The 13,409-nt window shown below is 39.8% G+C and overlaps 1 protein-coding gene across 2 annotated transcripts; it reads right to left on the reverse strand.

The window, feature by feature from the left end:
• Positions 1-572: 572 nt before the first annotated feature.
• On the reverse strand, positions 573-13,097 carry SEH1L (SEH1 like nucleoporin). 2 transcript variants are annotated; one of them, XM_082752639.1, is made up of 9 exons: positions 12,930-13,097; positions 10,921-10,971; positions 9,420-9,566; positions 8,332-8,543; positions 6,909-7,007; positions 5,755-5,895; positions 5,288-5,445; positions 4,461-4,611; positions 573-1,364 (listed from the first exon to the last, which is right to left on the reverse strand). In XM_082752639.1, the coding sequence occupies exons 1-9, from the start codon at positions 13,038-13,040 to the stop codon at positions 1,175-1,177; spliced, it is 1,260 nt and encodes a 419-aa protein (XP_082608765.1). In that variant the 5' UTR covers positions 13,041-13,097; the 3' UTR covers positions 573-1,174. The 2 variants fall into 2 exon arrangements, with proteins under 2 accessions (XP_082608765.1, XP_082608766.1); XM_082752640.1 differs by having other exon boundaries at positions 1,226-2,985; positions 12,930-13,092.
• Between the last annotated feature and the right edge of the window lie 312 nt (positions 13,098-13,409).

Genomic DNA, 13,409 nt, shown 5'->3' on the forward strand with positions numbered 1-13,409 from the left:
GCAGCCAGGAAATACACTTAATCGTGTAAACCCCATACTCTTGGGTTTGTGCTGCACAAAACCCATTTTATCCTTTCCCCACACACAATCTGCTGAACAAGCTCGGCAATGACACCCCCTACAGCAGTGCTGCTCCTTAGAAATACCATGCAGTAAGTCAGGTTTTACCCTCCTGCCCGCCTCACACCAGCCCAACCCCCAACACCAGCCCAACCCGAGTCAATGCCAGTAATGCTGTTCCTGTGCTGACCCATCAAAAAGGAGGCTTTTAAGTCAGTACTATTTCTTCAAAATGTCCTAAGTGAATTACTCAATCACTGGAAGAGAAATCTGGGGCAGGTTGATTTGAAATCTAACAACTCTACCAGCCTCTGCAGACCTTCAACACACCCATAAAAAAAGTCGAAGAGCACAGCATGTGGTAAGAAAACGTAACGTGCAACGATGCATCCAGAACGGCAGGGCTTCGTAAACACAAAGCTATGGGAATGGCCATCTGAATCCCAAATCTCCAGCCAGTTACGAAACAAAACAAAAACCTACACTATTACAACAAAAAGCATACCAATACAGACCTTTTAAAATAAGTTTATTAGTCAACCACAATTATAAAATTTAAATATTTATACAGCAAGATGGAAAATTTTTAAAGTAACCAAACACTCCAAATTGTATTTTGCTGCAGTGTACACAGGAATGGTTTTGTTGTTTTATTTTGTTTTTTATACAAGTTGATCCAATATCATCCTTTAGTTATTTAACAGATTCTTGAAGGTATGTTTAATTTTGAGAGTACATTTCACATTTGTCAGAAATTCATACAGAAAAGAAAAAATTCAAGACTACAATAAACTGATTCCAAAAAAGAAAAGAAAAAAAAAAAAAAGAAAAAAGGGCAGGCACTTTGAAGTCAGCTACTCTGTAAATATGTTGTGGATAATACTGTTTGTATGTGTTGATGTGTTCATCAAAGGCTACAGACTAAAATGTTCCTTTGATGCACAAACACAAATAACATGTTCCAAATACTGTAGTTTGTTTTGCAAAACATGCATAAAAGCCCCCAAATTTTGAGAATCTTCTGTAGGAGAGAAGAAACACAAAAACAGCCAGAATGGGAGTGTTTACAAACATCTGAATAAGGCCCTTTAAAGTTTATTAAAAGTAACGTGTACTAAACCCCTTCATTCTCAGGTAATAGATTAAGAGGCCGAGACACACATCGTCTGCGAGGGTGAGGATACTGGAGGTTGGCAGTGTCAGCATCGCAAGAGTGCTCTATCAGAGGAGGAGGAGGAAGGAGCTGGGCATGACTGGACCATCTCGATCCAGCCCGTGGGGAATCCAGAGGGGGAAAGAAATACCTGAAACAATTAAGACAGGAACAAAACACCAAAACAAGAACAAAAACAAAACAAAACAAAAAAAAAACAAAACAAGAAAAAGAGAAAGGTAGTAAATACAAGGAGAACCAAAGGGGAGAAAAGACATGCTGGAAAAAAAAAACAAAAGCTTTAGTATATCCATGCCAAAACCAATAGAACGTAATAGCAGAAATCAAGGCTTGTAATTCAAAACAAGACAAATCTGGAAACTGTTCTTTAAAGGAAAAAAAAAATACAGTCTTTTCCCCTGGAATTCATGGAAAATAATAACGTAATAATAATCTTAGCATACATTTTACAAAATTGCTAGATTGCTTTGGAAATCTAAAGGATTTTGTAGCACAGCTATTAACATGCTTTCGCTCTCCCAGAATTCCCGTGATTTGTTAACAGCTTTTAGTAACGCTTCATTTGCAACAGAAGTTATACATTAAATACTATGCAAGTACATTTTCTGTGTATGCATCCAATTCAGATTAACTTCGCGTCACTTCCAGAATAGACATAAAAACATCATATAGATTTTACAATACTTCAAATTTAATAATGTACATTTACAGAGAATAATTACTTTCAATGAAATACAGTCTCTGTGTGTATTACGTATTTCTGCAAAATCCTCAGAGTAAATTTAAGATTCCCAGTGAATGCAAGACTCAGAATTACACCATTTCATCTCATTTTTCTGTCATTTTTATTAGAACTTACCCGTAATACTTGTGCATTTTAGTGTAACTATGTTAGGTACCTACAGATGTTTTCTGTCTTGTTTACAGTTCTGTGGACTTGCGTAAGAGATCAGCTATACAATTAACCAACGTATGGGACAATCCACAACAAGCTGCATTTTGGTTTCAGTTTTTGTATGGCTCAGTTATTTGCACTTTTAGATACTCCACTCAATTTTAGTTACTCCATGGAACCATTGCCATAGGAATGTACAAATACATCAGAAAAAGTACTTTTAGTTAGGATGAAGAAAGTATGACAGTACTTACAGAACATGCATTTGAATTCATACTAAGTTTTAAATGAAGCAACACCCAACTATCAAAAGCTACCGTCTGTACAATTTTCAAAACACAATTTTCTTATTCCTTTAAAACAGTTTCATATATTACAAAGCAGTTACAAACTTGTGATGTTTAGGAATCTTTATCAAGTGTTAAACACTATGAAATGTAAAACATATCAGTTATTAAAACAATTTTAATGGAAGTTACTTTAACGGTCACTTCCCTCCTCCCATCCCAATCAAGATTCTCATTTTTAACCATGAACTAGTTTTTTAATTGGTCAAGCTTCTCAAAAAAATTTCTGATGGAAGTTTTGTTTTGTTTTAAACAAGAAGCCTCTCCTAAGTATTTTTCTGTCAGGAGTTTCAACAGTATCAAACTGCGCGGCCTAGTACAAAAAGTACACAACGTGTTTTAAAAAGGTTTTTGAATAGCATTTAGTAGTTAGCAGGCTGCTGGTGTCTTGGGAGAGGTCAAACGGCGTTGGGGAGGGGAAAAAGGAGTTCATTTTCCATTCCTGTGTGCATGCAACAAGCAGCAAAACACCAAAGTTACTCCAGTTAGCTTGGTATCAGCTCTGCTTTCTGTTAAAAAGGACATAATACAGATGGAGAAGGGAAATTGTATCACAAATCTAGACATACATAATTATATCAGCATAACAACATAACCCTACTGCCTTCTTTTCCAACAATCTACGTCATCTATTTTAAAACTATTTTGGTTGAGAACCCACTTTGATGACTGTTTTAACAAAGTTTTCCAAAGACCCAAATCTGCCTACGCTTCAGCTATTGTGTGTTTAAATGTCTAAATATTGAAACATAGCATCTACAGTAACAGACAAAATGAATTGTGTAGCATACCGATTTGGTCAAATGTCAGTAGATAAATCTTTACATCTTGTTAATAACCCCTGCAAAAACGTTAGCAACTGTGTTTATGAAGTTCTCGCCAACGTGATTGCAAGAGAAAAAGTGCATCTTTTCTATAACGTGGCTCTGTCCTAAGAGCATGTTCTTAAATTCCACAGCCAAATATCTGACTTTCAAAATCCAGAGCAATGGAGGAAGTCTAAAAATAATGGTCTGTTTCAGTTCACACAATGGCTGACTACCAGCATAGGGGAGAGGAGAACAAGCACTCATGGTGGGGTAGGATATGGCAGGGTAGTCTTTCTGGTAGCAGTAGTCTTCAGTAAGGAGATTATGAAACCACAGCCTATGCTAAAGAGGTATAAAACAGCCTGCACGGGGGCTATAACTTGCAAGTTTCTGCTGCAGAATCTGGCCACACACAGTCCTTAAACAGCACATAACCTGTGCAGACATCACCTTACACATGCAGGATTCACTAATTTCTAGAGTTTAGTGTGCACAAATTAAAAATCGTGTTCAGTTAATGCAGTTAAATTTACCTACAAAACAGTAATTATTGCAGTATAAAAACACAAAAGAGAAAGCAAATTAATCAGCAGTAAGAATTCAATATGAAGGAGGAAGATTAAAAAAACAACAAACTTGTATTCAATTAATGTTAGAACTGGAAAAATGCAAGTAAAATAAACTAATGCTAGCATACATGACTGTTGAAACCATACACAATGAAGTATCTTTTCCTGCTTTCCTTCTGCTACATTATCTCAGTGAAAAACAAAATCTGTTGCTGGTATTTTTGCTTAACTTTTAAACATGCATCTAAAACAAGGACAGTTACAAAGCAGTGTGATCAAGTTTCTCCTTGTTCAAAACTATTTCCAGAAAAGTGTTTTTTTTGTTTTTTTTTTTTTTGTTTTAATATCGTGAAAGGACTAAAAGTGAAACGAATTGTTTACATATTTATACAGAGTAATTCAGCGTAACTTATGGTTTATTTTCCTCGTAATGCTGGCATAACAGGCACCACCACAAAGCCAAGACAGAATAGCTTTTGTACAAGTATTCACACAGCAAATGACATCATACTTTAAAACATACAAAACACAAAAATTAAGTGAAATTAAGAAGATTCACAGAAGAAAATATTTACTGAAATTCAGCCTCTCTACCAATTAGCCTACCTGCTGGCAGATGATCCATTGAGTGAATTCTGTAGGCTTGTGTTGGCTGAACCTAGAGAGGTGTTAAAAATTCCCTGCTGGGAACCACCATTGACCGGACTCCCGTTACCTTTCAGTATACCAGTACACTTCCAGTTGTCCATGTAATTAGCTGCAAATATACATATACAAAACCTGTTAGTTTCTGTTCTGAAGCTTAGCTTTTGGCACAGCTAAGACGCTACTCATCTTGCGCAAATCTGAATTTTACTCTAGTACCAACATAAATATTTCAAACAGCTGAGGATCTGACCCAATAGCTGCCTGACATTCTCTGCCTAACCATTATTTAAATCTCAGTTTTGTTCGGTAGCAAGAATGAGTTTGCTTTGTCTTTACTAACAATGCTGAGAAACAAGTGAGAATGGATGAGGAAACCACAACTGATTTTTATTGTTGCTTTGGGACATATAAACAGGAAAAAAAAAAAAAAGACAGTTTGCCTGAATGTTGTAACTAAAAATAGAATTTCAGGTTTTAGCAACTGGCAAAGACAGTAATTCAGTACATGTTAAGTTTTTAAAAAGGACATTTTTACATCGCTGTGATCTGGTAAAACAAGTTGAGGTTATCAGATAGTAGCTACTATTCACAGCAAACTAAATCATTTAAGTGTTTCAGCTCAGAAAGTAATTTCCTTTTCCTAAAATGTAAAAGTATATCATTCAAGGATCTTAATACTTTTACTCCAGAAATGTACTATGCTTTCTCAAATGTATTCAGCATACCACAAAGCTGATACATGAAGCAAAATACCACTTCAAGCGGATGACACACAGAATTCTTACCCTTCCAGAGCCTAACGCAGCCATCATCACCAGAGGAGGCAAGCACTGTGCCTGTAATGTTCCAGCTAACTCGCCACACCTGGGAATTGTGATTATCAAACTGTGCCACAATATGAATTTCAAATTTTGTTAATCCTCCAGATGAAGTCAATTCTTTCCTGTTAAAGAGAAGAGGGACAGTTCTGCACACAACTGTTCGAAGGTCTGGTTTTAACATGACGACTAAAAGAGAGGACTGCCTCCTTCAATAAATTTACAGAACAATCATTAATAGACTAGGAGCATTAAAAGATATTCAAACAGAATTAAAGTCTTGCTCACTTTCTTGTCATCTTAAAAAGTCAGGCTGCTAAAAAGCAATCCTGCATAAATTGAATTACTTATGCTTCCCAGATACTACCAAAGAGCATGTAGTATGCATCACATGATACTCAACGACAGTTTTCTGGTCTTCCTTTTAAGCTCACCTTAGAGGTTTTAGTGTGAAAATTCGTACGTCTTTGGTTGCTACAGCTAAAATGTGGAATGATCTTCCCAGATTTGGAGCAAACGCAATATCATGTACAGGATCCGTGACTGTCATCAGAGCTTCTGCTTTTGCATATTTCCTGTAGAGCATGAGAAATTAACCTTTAGTACCACCAAAATAACCAGTGACACAAATTATAGAAACCAGACACAGCAGAACAGGGAAAATTGACTTAATATACATAATGAGACTTGCAAAACTAAAATCAGTTTCTTAACATAAATTACACTGTTATTATGTTGTTACAAGCTGACTTCTTCAGAAACTAAATATATCAGATACATCAACTACTACCAACAGTATGCTAAATCATAAAACAAAACAAGGATTTCAGTACAAAGAACATTTTTGTCCACAGCTGGAAGAGAGAAATAAAAAGATTCTTTCATTCACAATCTAAAATTAATTGACACCCCAGAAACTTATTAAATTCTCCATGCTTGCACACAGACCACTGTCTGCCTTCTTTGTTGTGTAATGAACGTATTTCATTTTCTTATTTACCACATGGTAAGTTACAACAACTTTTCTTTATTGTTAATGCACAGAGAACATTGTCAGAAGCCAGGCTTAAATTCATAAAACACTTCAGCACCGTTCACATGGCCACCATGCAATGAAATGGGTTCTCTGCCATCATTTAATTCAAAGTGCTTGTGCCTGCACTTCCTGGCATTTTTTGGTTCTGAATTTTTAGCTATATCAACTTTTACAGAATGCTAGTAATTCGCAGGACATTCTGTCATTATAAACATGTTTTTAAAACCATTTTTATTGTTACCTTCAACAAAACGGTACTTAGTTCAGCAAATTCAAACTTCAACTTTGGCCCTACTGATTCCTTGTGCAAAATTAAGGATAAAGAATAGTAGAAGCAGAAACAGCAATTGTCCCTTTAAAATGCTGGTGGGAACACTGGAATTTCTGTGCTGGGATAGAACAAAATTATCAAGATCTGTCACATCCATTAGCATCAGCAAGGATTCTGAGGTGAATCTCCCATCCAGAGTCTTAGAGACAAAACTGAGGAGTATGATTTAACACTCCTATCCACAAATAACCACAGATGTTATACACTGCTATTTAGCATACCTGGTATTTTCATTATATTCATAAATTTGAACCTTTGCCAATATATTTGGACTGTTGTCATCACTTCCTACAGCGATCATTGGAGAATGTGCTCTAGAGCTAGAAATAAAAAATAAATATTGTTACCTTTACAAATTATTTCACAAAAAGTAAACCAAGCCATTTTAAAACTTTACAGTTGCATGTCTTAAACAAAACAAAAAAAGTCACCTGGAAAAATTACTAAGTACTATTCATATATCAGTGCTATCTCAATTTTGTCACCTTGAATGCTCACTTTATACAACAAAAAGATTAATTTTATATATGCATTTTCAGTTAAGTACTTGCTGTAAGTTATATGGCTGCATCCTATGCAGTACTCTCAGTGATGGATTTAGTAGGATTTCCTTCAGGTTTTGTGGAAGAGGGAATACAAAGGGTAAATGCGTACGAGTTCCAGTTTTTAAATCAGCTTTTAACACAACTCTCTGGAGTGTTTCAACGATAAAGCCTGTGCTTTGAACCTTCAGCATGGATTATTTATGTATTCTCCTGGGCTGGGACAACCCCATCACATTCCTCTCCTCTTTCTTTCTGTCCAAGCAGGTGAAGTAAATCATTGCACCCCTGAGGATACAACGACAGGAACAACACATCTCTTAGACTGTGTATTTGTGTTAACAAGGCTTGTGGTTCCTAGCACCGGCAAGGGTATGTGTCCTTGGTAGTGGCATCAAAAATTATTATCTATTGTGACATCTTAATCATAGAATCATACAATCATTTAGGTTGGAAAAGACCTCTAAGACCATCTGGTCCAATGTTTAGCCTAGCACTGCCAAGCCCACCATTAAGCCATGTCCCAAAGCACCACACCTACATGTTCTCTGAAGACTTTCAGGGATGGTGACTCAATTACTTCCCTGGGCAGCCTGTTCCAACACTTCATAACCCGTAATGTGAATAATTTTTTTCAAATATCCAACTTAAACCTTCCCTAGTGCAACTCAAGGCCACTTCCTCATGTCTTATCACTTGATGCTCAGAAGAGACTGATCCCCACCTCACTATAGCCTCTTCTAAGGTAACTGTAGAGGGTGCTAAGGCCCGCCCCCCACTGAGCCAGTTAAGGAATCTCAGTTAAATTTTCTGGGATAAATAAAGAGCACTCCACAGTTCTTTAGCTCCTTACTTGCTACAAATAATTAAGGTACGAATACATCCTCACAGGGCACAAGAGAACTTTTTCAAACACTTCTGCAGCTCATCCAAACTGTCTGTATTAACAGAGCTGTCAGCAGCTTTCTTCCAGATTTGAGTAATAGACTTTCAGCATTCTGCATGAGTACTGCAGGATTTATCCTACAAAATTTCAGAACTAACTCTTCGGCTGTTTTGTTTAACCAGTCATAAGACAACAACTACAGCTTTATTAACATACCTTGAAGGATTCCAAGAAATGCAACTGCAGCTTAGCTTACATGAGATTTCATGCTGCAGCGACCATTGACTGAGATTCATCACATCAGGGGCTTCATAAATCCTTACAACCCCATCTGCTGAACAAGTTGCTAACATAAGACCCATGTGCTTGGGAGCAAACTTCACATCTGTAACAGATGTCCTACTGTCTACTAGCGTGGTCCTCTTTACCTGCAAAGAAAGGCAGAAATTCTTGACGTTGCCATCAAAAATGTATTCCCTAAGCCATTTTTTCAATTTTTTCCTTCCCTAAAAGCTAAGTCTGACAATACCATTTTTTAGGATCACTTACCTCTTCCATCGAGAACTAAAAAAACTTTATACAACTTAAAAAGAAATGACAAATCACCGCACTGATGCAATTTCAAGCAGGGATATGCATCCCATGATATTGAAGTACTGATGCCAAGAGTTGCTTAGATTACACTCTTCGGGAAAAAAAAAAAAAGTAACAGATAAGTATATAAGCGATAAAAAGGTATGGGCCACATGCAGTTCAAAACTGTCTTCACTCTTCCTACTGGTGACAGGATCAGCTGTGAAGCCTAACAGCGCTGCTTTCTAATCTCAGTGTTATTGAAGTTTATCAGGAAGCACTTTCCAAGAGAAGCACAAGAACAACAAGTATTTCCGAGAAGGGTTGTCTGCAGGTTTGCAGAGGAACATCCAAGTAAGAAACACCAGTGGTAGTCGCACTAATTGGCCTGAATATTTCCATTTCGCTGTCTGCCTCAATGTTTTAAAAATTCTCACTCTATTTTGGACTATTGCCACAAATTAACAAATCATTGGAAAGTCAAGAACACTTTGTTATCAGAAGAAAACAGACCACATTCTCTGTTTCAGGAGTAGCAAGTATGTTGCAAAACTAGAAATGTCTAGTAACTGGGTATTTAGAACAACTTCATGTCCAATTTTCTGTGTAATTCTGGAGTTTGAACAGTTTAAAGCTTTGGCCCATTATGACAAGCAAACAAATCAGTGTGGTACAGCAAATCTGTTTATATGAGAACACAGAAAAAGTGAATTAATATGTTAAAATCTTACCCAGTGACTCTGGCCTCGGAGTTTATCATTTGACTCTCCCACTATTTCTTCCCACACAGCTGCTGTTCTATCAAAAGAGCAGGAAGCCAGGACTTGCCCAAATTCGGGATGAGCCCATGTCACACGCCACACAGATCCACTATGTGTCTAGAAGATAACACCAAAAGGCTACAGTCTAGAAAAACATTATATTATTCCAAGTGATCACGAACGATTTTTAAATACATTTTCAGGACTGCCTGCCGTAAAGCAGAAGCTAAGTTGTAGGAAGTAGTAAGACCATTCCTGTGAAGCCTATGATATTTTATCAATGGCTCAATGAAACTGCTGAATTTGTTTATTTCTGTAAATGCTACCAAGTTTTGTTGCTATTAACTATTAAAATATATTATTACAAGCTTATTTCAAGGCATTATTTATTATTCCTTTAAACCCCAAGTTCCAAAAAAATAGTTGCAAGCTACGATTCTGCCTTGACGCATGAAGTACAGCTTCATTTTCAATTTTCAGCTACTACCATGCCCATTCCCAGCTTGCCTGTACTTTTCCAAAGCACGTGCAGGGCACCACTTATCTTTTTCTTCTTTACAAGAAACTCCTCTTTCATACCTAGTCAAGTGAATGCTTCTTTTTTCTAGAGAAGAGGAATTCAAAAGTTTCACTTGCACTTCCATTTACAAGGATTACTGTATATATATAGTAGTATATATATATACACTTTATGTTCTATTTTATACAAGTTTAAGGACAAATTGGAGGCTGAACGCACTAATTAGCTACGTTGATGAACTACTTTCTATGTACAGTTCTCAGAAAGGTTATGGAAAATAACACAGCAGTCAGATGTAACATTTACCAGCCAGACCTCTTCCTTTTTTTCCCCCCCTCAGTCTACAATATGCAAAAAAGGAAATATTAAATTAAAAATAAAGGTACTGATTCCAATTCCTCACTGTCACCGCTATGTTTACTGATAACAAAGTCCATCAACAGAAGTACTAATAGTGTAAGACGGCATGCTAGCTTCTGCTTTAAGTGGGAGGCACTGGAGATGTTTTACAAATGCAGAGATGAAGTATTTTACCATAAGAATAACAACTTAAAATTCACTAACATGGAAACCTGGTGAAAATGCACGCAACGTGTCTTTACACACTTCAGTACTCAGTGTAGTCCCAACAGGTAATGAGGTTTGATGCTTACTAACATGCATTTTTCCTGGTTGCGCTTTTATCCCCTCAGCCTAGGATGTACCTTTGTACTGCTAAGAAGTGATGCGAGTTTCAAGACCGACCAGAGCTTATTACTGATGGTCCTCTTGAATGAGAGGGGGCTGAAACTCGATGATCTTTAAGATCCCTTCCAACCCAAACCATTCTAATATTTTCAGAAACACAAGATGTACAAAATATATATTTCTACTCTAAAATCAGCAAAAAGTAGGCACTTTTCTAAAAAATAAAAATAAGAGTATCACTGTTTAATGATTATAAATACAAACCTTCCAGCTCGCAGTGCAATGCCAGTCCCCATTTTCGCTTTTGTCCCAGACCTTTTGAGAAATCAAAATATGATCACACAGTTTGTATGTACAGCTTACTAGGTAGTACCAAAAACCACAGCCATTAAAAAAAAATGTATCACTGAATATTTTATTCTAGAAAACTCTACCTAGCTCAGTATACAACCACATTTCACCCAACTTTGAAAACAGCCCTACAAGAGGCAGGGAGAACATACCTGCAAAATCCATAATCACATGAAGTGTGTCTTTTTTAAACAATGTTATTCATAGAAGACAAATTGTTACAATTTTCAACACTCCATTTTTATCTTCTATTCCAAGAGTAAATTATTTAGTTTTATTGTACTGGTCTCAAGGTCCTCACCATGTATGTCCTCAGACACAGTCCCAAACCCCTGATGTGGCCCCTGAAAATCACCCCCAAGAAGAAGAGAACAGGATAGTTGGAAGGGGTCTACAAAGTTCACCGAGTCCCACAGAATGAATCCAAATGAATCTAGTGGAGTAAGGGATCTTATTTTTATTTCTAGTATTTCTCAATTGACTTAAAACCACATTCAAGTCCCTTAACCTTTCTTTTTGTCATTTTCCCATAGATCTTAATCATCTTGATGATCTCTTTCTGAAAACTTGTTAATACGTGATCACAGAGAAGAGGCTGCTTGCTTGTATGTACTGGGCTCATGTGCCAGCGGGACAGGACTGCCGGGGTGGCCTCTGTCAGCAGAGCCCAGCAGCTGCCCTGTGTCAGAGCAGAGCCAGCTCCAGCTGGCTCCAAAAGGGACACACTGCTGGCCAGAACCAAGCCAGTGAGCAACAGACTGGGCCTCTGAAAGGGCAGATTTAAGGAAGGAAAAAAAAAAAAAAGCTATGCAACAGCAGCTGGGAGCAAGGAATGAGAAGTAGCCCTGCAGACCTCAAGGTCAGTGCAGCAGGAGGTGCTCCAGGCAGGCAGCAGCAGTTCCCCTGCAGCCAGTGCAGGGAGAGGCCCCTGGTGGAGCAGGCTGTCCCCCTGCAGCCCATGGGTCCCACATGGAGCAGATTTCCATGCTGCAGGCCCCCATAGAGGAGTCCCCGGTGGAGCAGGTGGATGTGGCCTGGAGGAGGCTGCAGTCCATGGAGAGCCCCCGCAGGAGCAGGCCCCGGGCCAGAGCTGCAGCCCGTGGAGAGGAGCCCACACAGGAGCAGGGGGTCTGGGGGGAGCTGCCGCCTGTGGGGGATCCGTGCTAGGGCAGTTTGCTCCTGGGGGATGGACCTCGTGGGACAGAGCCATGCGGGAGCAGTGCTTGAAGAGCTGCTGCCTGTGGGCAGCCCACGCATGACCAGTTCAGGAAGGACCCCACGTGGAGTAGGGGCAGGGAGCAACCGTGAAGGAGCTGCGGAGATGAAGCCTCAGGGACCAACTGCAGCCCCCATTCCACATTCCCCTGCACGGCTGGGGGGGAGAACATGGAAGAGAGTAGACGGGGGGAAGGTGTTTTTAGTTTACTTGTAGTTCTCACTGCTCTAGTCTGGTAGTGATAGGCAATAAACTATAGTTTACTCCCTATGCTGAGTCTGCTTTGCTTGTGATGGTAGTTGGTGAGGGGTCTCCCTGTCCTTATCTCAACCCTTGAGCAACCCCACTGTAATTTCTCCCCCTATTCTTTTGAGGAGGGAGAGTGACAGGAAGGCACGGTGGCGCTTGCCCCCCCCCCCCCCCGCCCTCCTCCGAAGGGATAAACCACAAGAGGCAGTTGCTGATCCACATTTGACACTGCTTTGTACAGAAGGACAATTTTCCCATCTATTCATCAGCTTTACCGTATATAACTGCTGCCTGCAGATTCAATTCCCTAAATCCCCTTCGTTCCCAAGCCTCGGAACGAGCCGCGGCCCCGACGGCCTCCCCCAGCCTCACCCCGCGGCCCGGCGAGGCGGCGGCCGTGAGGGGAAAAGCTGCGGGCAGCCCCTGGCCCCGGCCCCGGCCCCGGTCCCCCGCTCACCTTGACGCTCTGGTCGCTGGAGCAGGTGGCCATGCGCCGCCCGTGGAAGTCGAAGGAGACATCGTGGATGAGGTCGCGGTGATCCGCCGCGATGCTGCGCGCCACGAACATGGCGGCGCGGCCCGGCCCCGCCAACCGCCGCCTCCAACGGCCGCCAACCGCCACTCCCCCCTGAGGGGCCGGGCGGGGAAATGGCGGCTACGCGCCGCGGGGGCTCGGCCCCCCTCAGGCAGCGCCCGGGGATTTTATCAAGATGCTAGGGTTTAATTATTCTGATGGTGCTACGTAAGAAGGAGTTGAGATATTTAAAAATGCCGTGTCACCCCAGTTCAGGGAAAACAATATTTGAACAATTAATAAACAGTTTGAAAAATGAGGAGCTAATGATTGGAAAGTAGTAATGATTTCTTCTTTGTGGTGATGAAGTGGTGTTGCACGCTTCATTTCCTACAGAGCACCTCACTGTGGACGATAAGGCCA

Source organism: Aythya marila (genome assembly GCF_965140915.1).
Source record: "Aythya marila genome assembly, chromosome: 2".
NCBI lineage: Eukaryota > Metazoa > Chordata > Aves > Anseriformes > Anatidae > Aythya > Aythya marila.